General features: G+C 36.4%; 1 protein-coding gene across 2 annotated transcripts in view; it reads left to right on the top strand.

The window, feature by feature from the left end:
* Window positions 1-21,003, top strand: part of CDC73 (cell division cycle 73) — a 145,696-nt gene that overhangs the window by 89,556 nt on the left and 35,137 nt on the right. The window contains exons 12-14 of one of the 2 annotated variants that reach the window (XM_050782841.1): window positions 7,066-7,101; window positions 7,394-7,481; window positions 12,257-12,732. In XM_050782841.1, the coding sequence (XP_050638798.1) occupies window positions 7,066-7,101; window positions 7,394-7,481; window positions 12,257-12,260 (128 nt within the window). In that variant the 3' untranslated portion in view covers window positions 12,261-12,732. Of the gene's footprint in view, window positions 1-7,065; window positions 7,102-7,393; window positions 7,482-12,256; window positions 12,733-21,003 lie in introns of those variants that run through there. The other variant, XM_050782830.1, reaches the window with a different exon arrangement.

The following is a 21,003-nucleotide window of genomic DNA, read 5'->3' as shown; positions in this document are numbered from 1 at the left end:
TATGTTGGGATGGTTTTGCAGGGTGATTTCCTTATGTCCTGTATTCATGCTCCTCTTAGATGTGGCTAGTATTTCCTTTTTTTGTTTTTATTTTTTGTTTGACAGTAGGTTTGTTTGAAATTTTTGTCATTGCTGTTTTTAAGTAGGTGTGGAGAAGAGGAGTGCTCTGTCAGCCTTGTTATACTTAGACTAGATTGGATGTAATTGATTAAGATGACAGGACTAATTTTCGATAGAGATGGTCATACCAGAATCCATCATGAGAGTATAAGAACAACAACTAAATTCAACAAATATTATTTGAATTTCTATATAGTAGGCTCTTGTCCGGAAACTAAGAGAAGCTGAAGGAGCTTTTTACAGGAAGGAAGAAAAAAGTGAAGGAAATAGGGATGGACAGATGGGGTTGGGCCCAAAGAATACTAAACATAAAGTATAGGAATATTGTGGAGGCAGTTGAATCACAGATAAGAGAATTGTTTGCTTTTCTTTGGAAGGGAGGGATGGGAGGTTATGGTTTGTCAGAAATGGAAAAAGGAGAACAAGCCACCACCTGAGGATTCTAACTTAGAATCTGTGATGTAAAATTTTTTCTATTTCATATTTTCATAAAATAAGTTAGTATATAAGGAAAGGGCTGGGAGAGGCACTGATATCTAAACAAACCATTTTGTTCAGATGTGTCTTGTGATAAAATAAAGTTAAAGGGTCTAGATTTTACTAGCCAGTTATGTGGCTAGGGGAAGATCATGTGTGTAAAGTAAGGAGTCCTAAGTCTTTTCACCTCTTAATGTTCTAGCCTACTTTTTCAATTGCTCTGTTAAAGTGTACTGGGGATTAAACCGATCGAAATTAATCTGAACTAATGTCTCATCATACATCAGATATTCTATTGACCATCCATGTGAACTTTGCACTTCCTGCTCCCACTTACTGCTTCACACCCATACATCCACATTTCCTACCCACCATTCTAAAGTAATTAAGGTTTTTGCTCTCATTCAGCAATAAGACTTGATTGGAATGGATAGTAGTAGTTTGAAGTCTTTATTTGTCCTAATTAGTGTATTTTTATTTTGCTGCCAAAATGTTAAATGTATCTGCTTTTGGGGGTGCAGCCCAGTTTTGAAGGGATATTGTTTAATATTTGACATGTATACTAGTATTATTTCTTTAAAATCTGAAAAATGTGAGTACCCAAAATATATATGGCCAGTGTAAGAAGGGGGATTATAGAAGTGTAACTGGTATTTGTTGGGTAGAGTTTGGATAATTTGGAAATGGGAGACTGACCCACCTGTTCTTTCCTTGAGTGAGATACCTCAAGGGTGGAGTTCTGTTTTTGAGCATTTACAAATTTTTATTTCTCATTTCATCAAATATTTATTTAGTGCTGTTGTGCCAGGCAAGTCTGTGGGTAAATTTAATGTTTTAAAGTGTTTACAGTTAAACACTTTAAACATCTAAAGCTCTAAAAATTTCCAACCTCTCAAAATTCATTTAGGGAATATAACTAACAAGAGGCACATGTTTTCCAGTGGATTCATAAATAAAAGCATTTGAAAGTATTGGGGGAACCAGCCCCCAATATTTCAACATAGGTTCTTTTTATTTTCCCTAAGGGTCAGCTGGTCTGAGAAATAAAGAGAAAGAGTACAAAGACAGTAATTTTATAGCTGGGCCTCCAGGGGTAACATCACATATTGGTAGTTCCGTGATGTCCCCTGAGCCGCAAAACCAGCAAGTTTTTATTAGGGATTTTAAAAGGGGAGGGGTATATGAACAGGGAGTGGGTCACAAAGATCACATGCTTCAAAGGGCAATAAAGATCACAAGGCAAAGGCAAAATTAGAATTACTGATGAGGGTCTGTGTCCCGCTGTGCATTTCTTGATAAACATCTTAACAGAAAACAGGGTTCGAGAGCAGAGAACCGCTCTGACCAAAATTTACCAGGCTGGAATTTCCCAATCCTGATAAGCCTGAGGGTATTGCAGGAGACCAGGATGTATTTCAGTCCTTATCTTAACCTCATAAGACAGACACTCCCAGAGCAGCCATTTATAGACCTCCCCCCAGGAACGCATTCCTTCCCCAGGGTATTCCTTGCTGGGAAAAGAATTCAGTGATATCTCACTTACTTGCATGTCTATTTATAGGCTCTCTGCAAGAAGAAAAATATGGCTCTATTCTGCCTGACCCCACAGGCAGTCAGACCTTGTGGTTATCTTCTCTTGTTCCCCGAAAATCGTTGTTACTCTGTTCTTTTTTAAGGTGCACTGATTTCATATTGTTCAAACACATGTTTTACAATCGATTTGTACAGTAGTAGTCCTGAGGTGACGTACATTCTCACCTTACAAAGATAACAGGATTAAGAGATTAAAGACAGGCATAAGAAATTATAAGAGTATTATTAGGGAAGTGATAACTTCCATGAAATCTTCATAATTTATGTTCAGAGATTGCAGTAAAGACAGGCATAAGAAATTATAAAAGTATTAAATTTGGGAACTGATAAATGCCCATGAAATCTTCACAATTTATGTTCTTCTGCCGCGGTTCCAGCTGGTCCCTCCGTTCGGGGTCCCTGACTTCCTGCAACAGAAAGGCCATAGTTCTGGACTTCACTGTCTTTCCTTTTTATAGCCATATTGAATTTCTTGCACATATCCTTGTCTGTCTTCTCTCCTTTATTAATGTATACACCATCCATACTTCACTAATTCATAGTTCTTTTGAGATGACTAAGTGGCCTATGGTACTAGTTTATGTGCTTAATACCACTCATGTGAGATTGAGAGAGTGAGCTAGTGGCTGTATATTTTATACAAATTTATTATGCTATTCAATCATGTAATTTATAAGCTAGCTACTGCTTGGAGTACTTCTCCTCTCATCCCATAGTTTTAAATCTATGTGCTAATGATTTCCAAATTTGTATCTCCAGTTCAAACTCTGATATCTTATATTAACTGTCTGTGTAACATTTGGATTTGCCATAGGCGTTTTAAAACTAATTAAGATAATGTTTTCCCTGCTATTTTCCCCAAGGCCTCTTACTCTATAGTCTCCTTTTTCATAGAGTGACAACACCATCAACTTTGTTTCTTAAATCAAAAATTTGGAAGTTACTCTTTATTCTTCACATTTCCTTACTCCTTTTCTGTTAGTGGGTTCTGTCAGATGTACCTTTTCTGTATTCCAAATTTATCTATTTTTCTTTATCTCCACTACCACAACTCAAGTAGAAACTATCATCATCTCTCTAGACCAGTGGGTCTCAGTGTGGTCGGCTGCCTGGTTTATTTCCGGTGCCAACAAAATAGATACAGAAATTGAGGGTAAAATAGTGTCATAGCATCTGAGTACATTATCATCTTTCTAGAAATTCATTGTTATTATATTTTATTCAGTTGACTTTGAATTGGAAATCAAACAAAAACTCAACCACACATGGTTTGAGTAGCACCATTGTTGACTGTTGTAATAGTCCTAACTGAGCTTTCTGCCTTCACACGTGTACCCTTTTTGATCTCTTGTCCAAATCCATTGTTTTTTTTTTCTTCCAGACTTGTGAAATGAAAATAAAATCTTGTCACTTTCTAGCTTAACAGTTATAGGACTTTCCAGTGGCACTTAAATGTAAACTTAATATTGCTTAAAAGGCCCTAGATTAATTGGTCTCTGCATATATTTGTAACCTCATCTCCTGCCATTCTTCCTTTCTTCTCTCTGGTCTACACATTTGCTTTGTTTCAGTTCCCTAAGTGCAGCAATTTCTTCCTGCCTATGATATTTGCCCACATTCCTACCTCTTATCTGGACTGTTCGCTTACTTGTTCTTGGCAAGTTGGCTTGTTTTCATCTTTCAAATTTCAGCTTAAATGCCACTTTCTTTGAGAAGCTTTTTGCATTCTATCTAAAGCACACTTTTCTGCCAGTATACACTCATTTTCTTCCCTTAGTATGTGTTCCATTTAGATTATGTGTTTGGTTGCATTTTTGTTTATGATCTGGGCTCACCTACTCTGCTGAAAGCTCTTTGAGGGCAGGAATTACTTCTGTTTTATTTGCAGTTTAATAATAACTTAGCAGCGATGCTTGTACATAGGCTCTGAATGAATGTTTCTTAAGAATCTAATTTATTTGAAATCAAACAAAGCAACAGTAATTTTTCTTATGGTTTATTCTCAGCTTGTAAATTGGCAATTAGCGCACTTGCTTGAGTAGTAGTAGAAGTAGTAGTAGTAGAAGCGGCAGCAGTTAGCATCTACTGTAGTTGCAGGATTCAGTAAATGGTGAGTATGTGCTAATACCTGGTTAAGAACTTTAGCATGCGTTATTATTTTTTAAATTCTCACAGCAATATCAAGATATAGAAACTATTATCTCTTTTACGATTGAGGAACCTGAGGCTGAGCAAAGTTAATCAACTTGCCTAGACAGTGGCAAAATAAGGATATGAACTAAAATAATCTGAGTACAGACCTTTGCTGTTGATCACTCTGTCATACAAACTCGTTATGTCTCTCTCCCCCTCCCCCTTTAAGATCAAGCTTCTCATTGACATGTTCATCACAGTGTCTCAGTCAGGGTCCTTACATACTAGGGAACTTGTTTATATTCATTTGCAGTTTTTTTTTTTAAACTAAACCTCTAAACTTCATTTTTAACATTTGTGAGTTTTTTTATTTTGCCTTTTTCTTACTTTGGGTCTTCTTGGCCTTGAGTATAGTAAATGTTTGCCTAAATTCCTGAGGGCATTTGTGGATTTCCTCACCAAATCCAACAGTACTTCAGTCAGAGATTTCTCCCTTGCCCTCTCTTTCTTCTTCCCTCTCTTCCTCTCCCCCTTCCCTACCTTCCTTCCATCTGTCCATCACAGATTTATTTCTTGAAACCTCTTTGTTTTTTGTAGTTCCCTTTAGTCATAATAGAAACTCCTGTTTCCTGTTTATCCATCCTGTTATCCCTTTATCTCTCCAATAAATGCCAAATATTTACCGAGACTGTATTATATTTCAGATGATACTATCTAACCAATCAGATTTATCCATGACCCTCCATTTCTCTAATTGATTTAAGAAAATTCTAGTTTTTTTTTCTCAGCAAGATGAGAAAACCGTAATAGTAAAGGCATATGTCTCAGCATGTATTTGTGTGTATAGTTATCTGCTTTCTGTGGCTCGAAGATCATACTACTGAATCCTGTGATAGTTTATCACAATGAGAGAGCTATACAAAGGATTACAAAGAATTAGTTAAAATGTAGCATTTTGCTGCTTTTTAAATAGAACATTTTCTGAAAGTGTATGTGCTGTGTTATTCACTTTAAAGATGGTATCCATTTTTAAGAACTGACATTCAATTAGAATTTTAAGTCTCCTAAATTTTTCTTTATTTTTGTCATGTAAAAAACAAAACTCGATCATAGCATGTGGCACATTGAGTTATTGTATGGTCAAATACTGAAAATAGAACTTGCAGCACTTTTTATCCTAAGATGTATTGATCTTGTGTTAGGTTATTATTACCATTAATGTCAACAAATATTTCTGTGCATTAAAAGTTCATTGTATATAAACATAATACGAAGATATGGGCCAGGCTCAGTGGCTTACCCCTGTAATCCCAGCACTTTAGGAGGCTGAGGTGGGAGGATAGCTTGAGCTCAGCGAAATCAACCCTGGGTGACAGAGCGAGACCCTGTTTTTGTTAAAAAGAACAAAAAAAGATAGGAAGATTTGTGTATTTATAATATGATCACAATCAATCATATGGTCATTTTCAGGTAATATAGACCTTCACATATACATGACTGATTACCTGTAACACTGTATTTCTCACCTGAAAAGAGACCAGAAACAATTTTTAAAAGAAAGAAAAAAAAAAGGAATTTTTTAAACTTAGCTCTCAATAACTACTTTTCCTTTTTTTCCAGAATGGTTAAGCGTATTCACACTTTGCACAGTATTATTTGCTCTTATACTCTGCTTTCACATTTATTACAGTGGTAATCAGCTTATTATGAAATTATTTCTTCTCTGTCTCTCTCTCTCTCTCTTTTTTTTTTTTTTGCTAGACCTGAACATCCTTGAATGTAGATACTCAGTGCCTGACATTGTAATACAGTAGTCCCCACTTACTAGCAGGGCATACGTTCCAAGACCCCCAGTGGATACCTGAAACCAGGGAGGGATGGTACAAAACCAGATTCAGTCAACCAGAACATGTTTCTCTTTATGTCTCCCATAAATTTAATGCCCTTTCCATCTTAACTAAACACTGTCACTCACTGTGACTTTAACTTTCGCAGTTTGAGGTACAAAGGCAAAAGTAGCATGAATTTCTTTTTCTTCTTCACAATTACACAGATGGTAGATTCTTTGTTTTTATTGTAGGTGTTAGCAACCTCAGGATGTGATTTTATTTTATTTTTTTCTTTTCTTACTAAGTAGAGATTTTCACCTTTTCACCTAAGGGAAACACTTAATGTCTTGTCTTTGGTAGTGGCTTATCCAAATTGTCAGCCTTATCACTCTTGCCCTTTGGGGCCATTCGTATGTAAAACAATGGCCACTTGAAACAAGCACTGTGATAACAGTGAGGGAGATGACTATGAGTGACTAAAGTGTGGGTAGTGTATAGAGTGTGGGTGTGCTGGACAAAGAGAGCATTCACATCCTGGGTGGGGCAGTGTGAGATTTCGTTATGCTCCTGAGAAAGATGTGCAATTTCAAATCTTGTGAATTGTTTGTTTCTGGAATTTTCTCTTTAATATTTTCAGACCACAGTGGACTGTGGTTAACTGAAACTGTAGAAACAGAACTATGGATATTGTATATTCACTTTCCTTTTGACTGCAGATTGTTGAATAATGCATTTTAATATTTTTGTCAAACAGAGATGTTGAGAAGATAGTAAGTTGTAAAATATGTCTTCTGATTTACAGTTAGTCATATGTGAATACAAATAATTTTAAAAATACCCCTTACTTGTAAGTTTGAAAATAAGAATATGGTTTTTATGACACAGAGTTGTGATTTTTTTTTCTTCTTTACAGTTTCTCAAGCAAGACCTCCCCCAAATCAGAAGAAAGGTGAGGTTGTGAATATGATTTTAAACTTAACTTTTAAAAGTAAATGATTGCAGAACCAGGCCTGATACTTTCCTCATGCAGCTGTATCACATGTTTGTGCTTGGTATCCATTCTGATTTGTCAGAACTCAAGCCACATTGATTATTAAATATTTTTAAATACCCACTGGCTTAAAATATTTTTTAGATCAGAAGAGTTAAAGTTACAATTTATAATCTTTTAACTTTTAGTAGAGAAAGTAATTGTAATTCCTAATAATACATTTTCTACCTGTAAAATTTTGTCTTTATAGGATCTCGAACACCCATTATCATAATTCCTGCAGCTACCACCTCTTTAATAACCATGCTTAATGCAAAAGACCTTCTACAGGACCTGAAGTAAGTAATTTATTAAACTATCCTGTTCGTAGGACATTGAGATATCATTGGAAAATAGTAGTTACTGAATCAGTATTACTTATTTGGAGAAAACAAAATTTCAGTTTCTGTGCTATAGGCCTTACACATAGTATGAAGCATAATTTTTCAAAACAGAATATATTCTTTTATATTTGGATCCTTTAGGGAAAATTACAGAAACTTCTGGCTAAAGTCCTAATGAAAAAGGATACTATCATATTAACTTTTAATATGAATTGTTTTCTTTTGATGTTTTTCTCTGAGAGAGCTTGAGGAAGTTCTAAAACTTCCTCAGTTCAGGTTCTCTCTGAATATTAGATGTTATACCGTAGTAGGAGTAAGTAGGTGGATAGGTGGGGGGCATAGTTATTTAACCTAGATAGCAGTGAAAGTTAAAGAAGTGAAAATGAAACCTATAAATGATGATAAAATTTCCACATGCTTAACTTTAAAAAATGTTTAATGTCTATTTTCCTTTCTCATTTCCTTATTAAAATGAATACAATCACACTTGTACCCAGTTTGTTCTAATAAACGTGCATCATGGTTATTGGGCACAAAATAAATCTCTTCCATTCCCAACCACTTTCAGATTTAAAATTTAAGTAGTTTACATATATTTTCCCATAGCATTTCTTCTATTAATGAATATTTTTAAGTCTGTTTACTACTTCTTGGATTGGCTATAGTTTACAGAAGAAAGATGGCAATATAAAAATTGTTTTAAATAAGCTTCAGTGATATATACATTAACAAGGTTTAAAATGAGCCATGTTCAAGTGATTTTCAGAATGCTATCAAATTTTTTAGACACAGTGTTGCAAACAGTTTTTCCTCAGTAAATTTTTTTTTTTTAGTCATCTTCATTGTTAACATGGGTGACTATTTTATATATTCAGCTAAATACCATTGACTGATGTAGGATTTTAAGATAGTTCCTTCTATCAGAATGCATTTTATGAAATAGGGGATAGGGATAGAAAATGCAGGAGCTCAAAAATTGTAATACTGTTTCAGAGGATAAGAGAAATGCTGTGATCACTAGTTGGAGAGAAGGGGGTTAACAGTATTCTGCTTTAATATTTTCATAGTGTTTGTTACATTTTCATGGTACTTCTTACTAAACAAAAGCTGTCAGATTTTCCTGTTGTGTTACATACATTATTTAATTTTGGTATTTGTTAGGAATTTGGACTGTTACTAATCTTAATATGGTTTTATTTGAAGTGGTACTGGCTTAAAGGCATGTCCTTCCAGAGTGATTTTGTGATTGCTCTGCCAGATGCTTCAAGAATATCTCAAGCCTTGAGTTGATTTTTGTGTTAAATTCTTAACATAAGGATTTCTAGTCTGTCTTTGAATCAGACCTGAGTGACATTGGACCCTGGCTGACAAATTATCCAGGAGCCCCTTTTCTTCCCCTGCTCCAGAGGTAGATCAAGATGGGTATGCTTCCCCGACATTTGATTGGAAACAGTTTTTCCCTCTAGTTTAATCTTTCATTGATTGTGTGACTCTTCTGTGGCTCTAGTTCCAGTTCTTCTGTGTCCTTTCCCTATGTAGTTGGTAAAAGCCAATTCTCAGTACTGCCTACACTTTCCTCGTGGGCAGTACCTGTGTACTTTATTAGTCCTCAGCATTTTCTTCATTTGTAGCCCATGACTGTTTTCTTTCTAGTCAGCATTTCAGGTATATGTTACATTGTATTTAGCATTTCCAGGTGTTTATGTATAAAGTTCCAGTTTCAGTAATGTAGTATACCAGATAGTATAACCCATTTTAGTAGGAAGTTGTTAGTCTGCCAAATGTAGTGAATTTCTTAATTCATGTTTCATAATTGTTTGAGTTGTACCTGAGGGGAATTAAAAATGCAGACTATTGGCTGGGCACGGTGGCTCACACCTGTAATCCCAGCACTTTGGGAGGCCAAGGTGGGCAGATCACGAGGTCAGGAAATCAAGACCATCCTGGCTAACATAGTGAAACCCCGTCTCTACTAAAAATACAAAAAAAATTAGCTGAGTGTGGTGGCGGGCACCTGTAGCCCCAGCTACTTGGGAGGCAGAGGCAGGAGAATGGCATGAACCTGGGAGGCGGAGCTTGCAATGAGCTGAGATGGCGCCACTGCACTCCAGCCTGGGTGACAGAGTGAGACTCCATCTGAAAAAAAAAAGCAGATTATTTTATAAGCTGTTTGGCCACTTAGCTATAGATTGTTTGCAGTTGGGATACACTTGACATTAGAAATAAGTTTTAATGTTTTTCTAATCAGTGATGTTGATGCCTTAACTATGAGACAGGTTTAGATGAATTTAGTGATAACTCTTATTTGGGGAGATTGATGTGTATATTGAGTTTGTTCTTTCAACTAACATCTACAGAGCGATAACTAAAAAGTAAATTACTCTATAGATGGATGTACCACAAGCCCAACCTTCTAGGCGCTCACATGAGAGTGGCACTGGTTTGTCACTAGTTGCAGCTGCTGAGAAATGTGTTTAGCGCTTGTTGTAAAACTCAGTTTCAATGCCTTATTCTAAGTACAGTGAAAAATATACTGTCTTTTGACTCTGCAAATTTGAATCACATTCTGAAGATAGGTTCAGAAACAAATTTGACCTCAACAGTTAGCCTTTAAAAGCTTTATCTAGCTTCTCTCACAAATTATGTGCTATTAGTGAGAATGTATATAATAGTGATTTTTCATAATATATAAACAACTTGAAATGTATTGTTTTCTACAATTTGAAACCTAAAAATGATATACAGTATATCCAGTTTGACCCACTCTTATTCCTGAACAAAAATACAGATAGATAAAAGAAACTTAAAGTCTATTTTAGCCTTAGGTTACCTCTGCCATTTAGTTGCAGAGCAGGAAATACAACCAGGTCTCCTGATGATCAATTTAGTAGTCGTCTTATTTGTACTGTGGAGATACTCAACAAACATTCAGATTAAGAAATTAAGTTTTTATACAATTACATGGAAATTAAGCAGCCTGGTCCTAAATCACTTTTGGGCAAAGAATGAAATTAACACAGTGTTGGTTTTTTTTTTTTTGGAGACAGGGTCTCTGTCACCCAGGCTGAAGTGCAGTGGTGTGATCTTGGCTCTCTCGGCTCTCTGCAACCTCTGCCTCCTGGGCTCAAACAATCCTCTTGCCTCAGCCTCCTGAGTAGCTGGGACTACAGGTGTGTGCTACCACACCTGGCAAATTTTTGTATTTTTTGTATAGACTAGGCTTAGCCATGTTGCCCAGGCTGGTCTCAAACTCCTGGACCCAAGTGATCTGCCTGCCTTGGCCTCCCGAAGTGCTGGGATTACAGGGATGAGCCACCATGCCCAGCCTCAAAAAATTCTTTGAAACAAGTGAAAACAAAGATACAGTGTACCAGAATCTCTGGGACACAGCTAAAGCAGTATTAAGAGGAAAGTTCATAGTGCTAAATGCCTATATCACGAAGTTAGATCTCAAATGAACCACCTAACGTCACACCTGGAGAACTACAAGAACAAGAGCAAACCAGTCCCAAAGGTAGCAGAAGAAAATAACCAGAATCAGAGCTGAACAAAATTGATATGTGAAAATCCATACAAAAGATCAGTAAAACCAAAAGTTGGTTCTTTGAAAGAGTAAGATTAATAGACTGCTAGCTAGATTAATAGAGAAAAAAGAGAAAAGATCTAAATAAACACAATCAGAAATGACAAAGGGATATTACCACCAACTCCACAGAAATACAGAAAACCCTCAGAGACTATGAACACCTCTGTGCACACAAACTAGAATACCTAAAAGAAATGGATAAACTCCTAGAAACGTACAATCTCTCAAGATTGAATTAGGAAGGAGTTGAAATCCTTAACAGACCAATAATGAGTTCGGAATTTGAATCAGTAGTAAAAAAAACCCTACCAACCAGAAGCCCCCCAACCCCCAACCAGACAGATGAACAGCTGAATTCTACCAGATGTGTAAAGGAGAGCTGGTACTAGCCCTACTGAAATTGCTCCAAAAAGTCAAGGAGGAGAGACTTCCCTAACTCATTCTGTGAAACCAGCATCATTCTGATACCAAAACCTGGCAGAGAGACAATTTACAAACAAAAACAAAAACAGAAAAAACCTGCTGGCCAGTGATGAGCATAGATGCAAAACTCAACAAAATACTAGAAAATCGAATCCAGCAGCACATCAAAAAGCTAAAACACCCTGATCAAATAGGCTTTATCCCTGGGATGCAAGGTTCGTTCAACAAATGCAAACCAGTAAACATGATTCATCACATAAACAGAACGAAAAAAATTATACGATCATCTCCGTAGATGCAGAAAAGGCTTTCAATAAATCCTAACATCCCTTCATGTTAACCCTCGACAAACTACCCATCAAAGGAACATACCTCAAACTAATAAGAGCCATCTATGACAGTCCTACAGCCAACATCATACTCAATAGGCAAAAGCTGGAAGCATTCCCCCTGAGAACCAGAACAAACTAAGAATGTCCACTCTCACCACCCCTATTCAATGTAGTACTGAAACAGGAAAGATTCCTTTGTCTCCCTCACAGAGCGTGCAATGGGGGTGTGGCTTGCTTCTTCAGTACCCTGCTGCTGAAACCTCTAGGGGAGCATAACCAACGGGCAGGCTGTGGGGCTCAGACCCCACGGCAGTGTCTAGGGGTGAATGTTTACAGCTGAAGCCCCAGTGAACGTGTGTTACAGGATGCTCTTTTGGTTTGCTCTATAGGTGACTTGTGTTAACCAGCTCAGACCCTCTACCTTACCACAAGGACAGAGGGATTGCTGTATCGCAGGATTTCTTACCTTGGTGTACCGGAAGAATCGGATCACATGTGGATTTGGAGAATGAGTGCAAGGTTTTATTGAGTAGAAGTAGCTCTCAGCAGATGGGGGAGCCAGAAAGGAGATGGTTTTCCCCTGGAGTTGGGCCGCTGTGGCCAAACTCTGCATCATTCTGATGGCCTGTCGGCCTGCTGGTGCCTGTTGGTGTGCTCTTGACCACCAAGAGCTTGCTTGCTGTGTCTTCTTACGCCCGTGTGTTCCTCACAACGTCCAGCCGCTTGTGTCTTCTTCTGCTGATGTGCTCCTCTTGACGTCTGGCTGCCTGTGTGTGTGCCCAGTAGGGTCGGGTTTTTATAGGACCTGGATGGGGGTGTGGCGGGCCAGGCTGGTCTTGGAAAATGGAACATTTGGGTGTGAAAGCAGAAGTGCCTGTCCTCATGTAGGTTCGTGGGGGTGGAGCCCTAGCCAAGGACCAGGCCCTCCTCTACCCAGCACTTGCCTTGCCCCATTCCATATCATTTAGAGGGACCATGCTTTTGCTTTCCCAGTACTCCTGTATCGGTACTGGAAATACTAGCCAGGGGACTCAGACAAGAGAAAGAAAGAAATAAAAGACATCCAAATAGAGATGCCTTCTATCTTCATAGATGATATGATTCCATACTTAGAAAACCCCGTAGTCTCTACCCAGATGTTCCTAGCACTGATAAACAATTTCAGTGAAATTTCGGATACAAAATCACTGTACAAAAATAAGTAGCATTTCTATAATGTCCAAGCTGATAGCCAACTCAAGAATGCAGTCCTTTTCACAATAGTCACACTCCCACATGCACACACACGCACACACAAAACACCTGGGAATACAGCTAAACCAGGGAGGTGAAAGATCTCTAAAAGGAGAATTACAAAACACTGTGAAAGAAATCAGAGATGACACAAACAAATGGAAAAACATTTCATGTGCATGGATAGGAAGAATCAATATTGTTAAAGTGGCCATACTGCCCAAAACAACTTACAGATTCACTGCTGTTCCTAGCAAACTACCAAATTTCATTTTTTTCAGAAATTTGAACAGACTTTTAAAATATGTATGGAACCAAAAAGGAGGCAGAATAGCCAAAGCATCCTAAGCAAAAGGACCAAAGTTAGAGGCATCACACTACACAATTTCAAACTATACAACAAGACTAGAGTAACGAAAACAGTATAGTACTGGTGCAAAAACAGACACACAGGCCGGAACAGGTTAGAGAATCCAGAAATAAAGCTGCCCACCAGCAGCCATCTGCTTTTTGACAAAGTCGACAGAAACAAGCAGTGGGGAAAGGGCTCCTTAGTCAGTGATGCTGGGATAACTAGCTAGCCAAATGCAGAAGATTGAAACCAAACCCCTTCCTTTCACCATATACAAAAATCAACTCAAGATGGATTAAAAGACTTAAATGTAGGACCTGAAACTGTAAAAACCCTAGGAAAAAAACAGGGCATGCCATTCTGGACATAGACCTTGGTAAACATTTTATGACGAAGTCTTCAAAAGCAAATGCAGCAAAAACGAAAATAGACAAATGGGAGCTAAACCAAAAAGCTTCTGCCCAGCAAAAGACACTGTCAACAGAGTAAACAGACAGCATACAGAATGGGAGAGAATATTTGCAAGGTGTATGCATCTGACAAAGGTCTAATACCCAGAATTTATAAGGACCTTAAGCATGAAATAAACAGTCCCATTAACTGAGCAAAGGACCTGAACAGACACTTCTCAAAAGAAGATATACACATGGCCAACAAACATAGGAAAAAAATGTTTAACTACATCACTAATCATTAGAGAAATGCAAATCAAAACCACAGTAAGATATCATCTCACATCACACCAGTCAAAATGGCTATTATTAAAACATTAGAAAATAATAGATCTTGGTGAGGTTGCAGAGAAAAGGGAATGCTTATGTGCTGCTGGTGGGAATGTAATTTACTTTAGCCACTGTGGAAAGCAGTTTGCAGATTTCTTAAAAAACTTAGAATTACCATTTGACCCAGCAATCTGATTATGGATATATACCTCAAGGAATATAAATCTTTCTTCCAAAAAGACACATGCACTCTTAAGTTCATTGTGGCACTTTTTACAATAGCAGAGACATGGAATCAACCAAAATTCCCATCAGTGGTGGATTGGATAAAGAAATCTGGTACATATATGCCATGGAATACTATGCAGCCATAAAAAAGAACAAAACCATGTCCTTTGCAGCAACATGGATGCAGCTGGAAGCCATTATCCTAACAAATTAACAGAAACAGAAAACCAAATACCACAAATTAACACAGAAACAGAAAACCAAGTAGACATTGAGTACATGTTGTACACAAAGAGGGAAACAGAAGACACCAGGGCCTACTTGAGGGTGGAAGCTGAGAAGAGGGAGATCAAGAAACTACCTGTTGTGTACTGTGCAGATTACCCTGGGTCATGAAATAATTTGTATGCCATACCCCAGTGACATGCAGTACACCTGTGTAATGAATATACCCGTGTAACGAATATACCCGTGTGACAAACCTGCACATGTACCTCTTGAACGAAAAATGAAAGAACAGCAAAAGAAATTGGGTTTTATTCTGGCCTTGACAGTAGCGTGATAATAATCCAGAACAAAACAAGTCTTCTACAAGATTCAAGGCCTAAGTCAGCGTTAGAATAATTATATTTTGTAATCTGAATGCTCTAATGTTGAAAAGTTCCTGTTAAAAATTTTACTGGAAAACAGTTTTATTCAGCAACATAATTAATACCCAAAAGACGAATGTGAATGCTCTGGCTTCTTTCTCAGTAAAGTAACAATGATAACTTTTTTATTTTATTTTTCTTTTTTGAGACAGAGTCTCGCTCTGTCACCCGGGCTGGAGTGCAGTGGTACGATCTCGGCTCACTGTAACCTCCACCTCCTGGGTGCAAGCGATTCTCCTTCCTCAGCCTCCTGAATAGCTGGGATTACAGGCACGTGGCACAACGCCTGGCTAATTTTTGTATTTTTAGTAGAGACGGGGTTTTACCATGTTGGTTGGGCTGGTCTCAAACTCTGCGTGCATCGGCCTCCCAAAGTGCTGGCATTACAGGCATGAGCCACTGTGCCCGGCTTAATGATAACTTTTAAACAAAGAAAAGCCGCTTCACATCCAAAAAAACCATACTGCTTTTGACTGATTCAAAGTGAGAAACCAATTTGCAATATTTGTGGATTTCAAATTTCACTAAATGTAGAATTGAATTTTAAGTGCCTCCAACTTAAGTAGCTTTCTTTACAAAATCTAGGTATCCTGGCACATAGAAGTATATTCATACCTGAATTCTTCTTTAAAAAATTTTTTAGTACTTTTGAATGACAAAATATTCATTGATCTTTTTTTTTTTTTCATTAATAGTATGGCTTTTATAGTAAAGTTTAGTATTCTGGCAGATGTGAGTTTTTTTTATTGCATATGTCATCTGATGAGATTCCTCAAGTAATTTACAATTGTGTGAACAAGATATACTTTTGGTCCTTGAAATAGATTTGACAATACAACAGAAACTGTCAGACTCACAGAAATGGATTACATTAACTGCTTCTAAAAATTGTTTAGTTTTTGTATGAGCTTTCCACCTTTTAGTCAGTAAACATGGTTTTTCATGATTTATAATCTGAAATATATGCCTTTTTTGGTGATAGTTTCTGTGTCTTGCAGTCTATCTCTAGTCTTTACAACTGAATTATGATTTCCTCAGAGACAAGGGCTTGTTATTTTATTGTTACTTGTAGCTACATTGTTTAAAACGTTGTTAGCCAAATAATGAGTACTAAGTAAATAAAGAAAAAAAAAAAAAGAAAAGGCTGAAGGAGCACATTGAGACGAGAAGATTGGCGGATAGGGGACTTTGTATACCTGAAATTTAAAGTTTGGTTTTGTGTATCTGTATTTATGCAACCTATGAATTAATTTATTGCATTTATCTCGAAATTGAAATACCTTTTGTGATATATAGTAGTCATGTCCACACCTGGGACTTGATTTTAGTTCCCACGAGGCTTCATTACACTTGGTATTGTCTTGTTTTTTCGTTTTGTTTTTTGCATTTACTGTATTTTTTAACCCATTTTATGATTTGTGAATTTGGCATTATCCAATCTCACAAATTTTAGGAATTGACAAATTTTTAAAAAATAGATATATTTGGCTGGTTATACAAAATTTACAGTAAGTTTGTGGAATGTTAAAAAAATTGTCTTTTCATTCTGCATTCTCAAGAACCTTTCCCGTGTTCTGCTGAATGTATTACAAATCTAATAAACACTGTTTTATAGCAGAAAATAGTGAATAGTGCAAGAAATCACAAAGTAAATTTTAGTGTCATTCTCTTTAGTCTTGTTTACTACAGAGAAACCAGACAAACAGACTACATTCTTAGGATAGACCATGCCTTATGTTTCTTACAAGTTTAAAACACTCCCTTCATTGTTTAACACCTCATTGCAACTGACATCTCCCCTACAGTTTGAGTCAGCTGGAGGCTTTGCTATGTAATTAATGCATAATTGAAACCTCCTCCACACAATTATGGTACTGGCTGTAACTCATAGCTCAAGTTGGCATAGATTCTATTTGGTTTTATGTAAAATTGAGGATGCTTTAGTTTTGTATCCCTTCAATAAGTAAATGAAACAAAAAAAATAAAACCCATCCTAACGAACAAAATTAAGATTATATTACGGAAATATTTTTAAAAATACACTTTACATCTATAAACAGGATCTTGAAAGTTGTTTATTGGAACTGTAAGGTTATTTAAAATAAATGATTGGGTGTATTTTGGTCATGTTGGCAGCCACATGGGGCCGAGTTCCAAAGAGGAGAGATTGTGCGCAGAAGGAACTCAAACGCTATGTAGAAGGTTCTCCTTATATCGGCCAAATACTAATCAGCACATGCATGTGAGAAAACTACATGAGGCCTGGGAAAAAGTCACCAGGAAAGAAACAGGCAGAAAAATTACCGGAGCGTAGACTGGACTGAGAATAGTACTTGTTCCCAACAGCCCCAGGCAATGCAAAATGATACAGCCACTTTGGAAAATAATATGGGAGTTTATTTTTTTCCCATCACATTGAAAATATTACTCCACTATCTTCTAGCTTCCTTTGTTTTGGTGATGAGAAGTTAGTTGTTAGTGTGATAATCAGTCCTATGAGGGAAATCTGTTCCATGTGGTTATTTTAAAGATCATTTTAAATTTATCTGCTGTAGCTAGATGTGGATTTCTTTTTTATATATCCCACTTGGAATTTGTCAGAATTAAATCTGCATATTGGTGTTTTTCATCAGTTCTCAAAGTCTTGGCTGTTTTGATAATCTGTGAATATGCATTTTTTTTTTTTTTTTTTTTGGCATATGTTCTGTTCCCCATCCCCCCTTTTTTCTCAGCCACTTTCTGGAACTTAAATGAGACATACTTTAGATCTCATTCTGTCTTCTATATTTCTTAAATGATTCCATTTTCTATCTCATTTTCTCTGTTGCCTGCATTTTTCATCATTTCGTTACTTTTAATTTATAATTGTCTATTTCTTTGGCCACACCTTAATCTGATCTTAAGCCTATCCTTCACACCTTAAACTTCAGATATTTTATATTTCAGTTTTTGTGATTTTATTTATTTTTCAAACCATTATCTGTCTTTGTAATTCTTTTTTACTGTACATATTTGCAAACTTATTTTATTTCATAAGCCTTGGTTCTTGGTAATTGTAGCATTTGGAGTCCTTAGTCATCTTCCTTTGAATGTTGTTTCATGCATGATAACTTGTTTCCTTGTGTGTTTAGTTTTTTACTGTTCTTTTTTTTTTTTTTTTTAATTTACTCATTTACTGTTCATTTTCCTTGGAATTATTTTCTGTAGAAATTCTTTGATCTCCAAGTGAATATGAGAGAACTCCAGAGTAGATGTGCATCTGTGTCTGTTAAGCACCTGGGAGCGTTACCAATCTAGCATAACTTTAAATTAAATTCTCTATTGGAGGTTTTAAATATCTAGATACTGTTGTTCTTGCTGCAAATTCAAATGAGGTCAGTTTTACCATTTGAGATATTTGATTTTCTTTGCAATTGTCAAAACAAGGGTTAGGGTCAGGGTTAGGGGTTGTGGGGGAAGAGGGTAAACAGTGAGTTTATTTCTAGTTTACCATTGTGTTGAACTTAACCCCTGAGTCTCAGCTTTATAAGGGGAGGAACTCTTACTTTCTACCTTGAGCAGAATTTGGACTTATTTTCTATTTCAGGAGCACAGTGAAATATAGTGAAAAACCAGGCTTAACTGTAATTGGTTTGCAAATCCAGTGGATAGCAGTCTGCAGTGTTATTCTTTCTTCTTGGAGTTCCTCTCTTTTTACTCGGTCTTTGGCCTAAGTATTTTTTATACCTTGCTAGCTAGCTCAGATATTGTTTTAAGATTTTTTTTTCTTTTTTCCTTTGTTTGTATTGGTACGTAATAGACCCACATATTTTGAGGTATATGTAATATTTTGACACATTCTTATGTAATAAATCAGGGTAATTAAGATATATACTACCTTAAACATTTATCTTTATGTTTATCTTTATCAAATTATTCTTTAATAGCTCTTTTGAAATATACCATAAATTATTGTTTACTGTAGTCACTCTACGGATTTATTGAAAACTAGGTCTTATTTCTTCTACGTGTATTTCTGTACCCATTAATCAACCTTTCTCTATCTCCTCCACTGCCCCACCCTTCCTGGTCTCTGATAACTACCACACTGCTCACTTTGTGAGATATACTGTTTAATTGGTTTTATTTTGGAATTATTGTTGCAGTTACTTAGGGGATCTGTCATATTGTACCAGAAATAGAATAAAGTCATAGTTTCTAAGGGTCATAATTTGTTAGTGTTTACTCAATGCCATTGTTCCATATATATATATGAAATATGCATTCATGCATATACATATATGAAATATGCATTCATGCATATACATATATGAAATATGCATTCATGCATATACATATATGAAATATGCATTCATGCATATGTATTCATACATGTACATACCTGAAATATGTATTCATCTATGTACATGTATGAATATAATTGTCATAATTTCCAAATGGTGGTCTCAGAGCTCTTAGAAATCTTTCATGGTTTTATGAAAACAGTTATTTCAGACCAATTTTTTTAGTTCAACCAATGTTTCGAGAATGCTGAATGTTCTTTTCTATTGGTTTAAAGATTTATTATGTTGCCTAAATTTATCTTTTTAACTTTTGTCTTTAAAAAAATTTTATTTCCACAGGTTTTTGGGGAACAGGTGTTATTTGGTTACATGACTAATTTCTGAGATTTTGGTGTGCCCGTTACCCAAACAGTGTATACTGAACCTGATTTGTAGTCTTTTATCCCTCACCCCCTTCCCACACTTTCTCCCTGCATCCCCAAAGTCAATTTTGTCATTTTCATGGCTTTGCATCCTCATAACTTAGCTCCCACTTACGAAAGAGATCATTCGATGTTTGATTTTCCATTCCTGAGTTACTTCACTTAGGATAATAGTCTCCAGTTCCTTCCAGGTTGCTGCAAATGCCATTAATTCCTTCCCTTTTATGGCTGAGTAGTATCCCATGGTATATATATACACTGGTTTCTTTATCCACTCACTGATTAATGGTCATTTAGGTTGGTTTCACATTTTTGCAATTGCGAATTGTGCTGCTGTAAACGTGTGTGCAAGTATCTTTTTTGTATAATGACTTCTTTTCTTCTGGGTAGATACCCACTAGTGGGATTGCTGAATCAAATGGCAGTTCTACTTTTAGTTTTTTAAGGAATCTCCACACTGTTTTCCATAGTGGTTGTACTAGTTTACATTCCCACTAGCAATGTGGAAGTGTTCCTTTTTCACCTCATCAAATGCCAACGTCTATTATTTTTTTATTTTTTGACTATGGCCATTCTTGCAGAAGTAAGGTGATATTTCATTCTGGTTTTGATTTGCATTTCCCTGATCATTAGTGATGTTGAAGTTTTTTTTCATGTTTCTTGGCCATTTGTTTATCTTCTTTTGAGAATTGTCTATTCCTGTCCTTAGCCCACTATTTCATGGGATTTTTTTTGTCTTGCTAATTTGAGTTTGATGTAGATTCTGGATATTAGTCCTTTGTCAGAGGTATAAATTATGAAGAGTTTTCTCCCACTCTGTGGGTTGACTGTTTACTCCGCTGACTATTCCTTTTGCCTTGCAAAAGCTCTTTAGTTTAATTAAGTCTCAGCCATTTATCTTTGTTTTTATTGCATCTGCTTTTGGGTTCTTGATCATGAAATCCTTGCCTAAGCCAGTGTCTAGAAGGGTTTTTCCTGTATTATCTTCAAGAATTTTAATAGTTTCAGGTCTTAGTCCTTGATGTGTTTCAGGACTTAAGTCCTTGACCCATCTTGAGTTGATTTTTGTGTAAGGTGAGAGATGATCCAGTTTAATTCTCCTACGTGTGACTTGCCAATTATCCCAGCACCATATGTTGAATAGGGTGTCCTTTACCCACTTGATGTTTTTGTTTGCTTTGTCAAAGATCTGTTGGCTCTAAGTATTTGGGTTTATTTCTGGATTCTCTGTTCTGTTCCGTTGGTC

The sequence above is a fragment of the Macaca thibetana genome, chromosome 1, assembly GCF_024542745.1.
Source record: "Macaca thibetana thibetana isolate TM-01 chromosome 1, ASM2454274v1, whole genome shotgun sequence".
In the NCBI taxonomy this organism is placed as follows: Eukaryota; Metazoa; Chordata; class Mammalia; order Primates; family Cercopithecidae; genus Macaca; species Macaca thibetana.
This window is presented reverse-complemented; position numbering and strand designations above follow the sequence as displayed.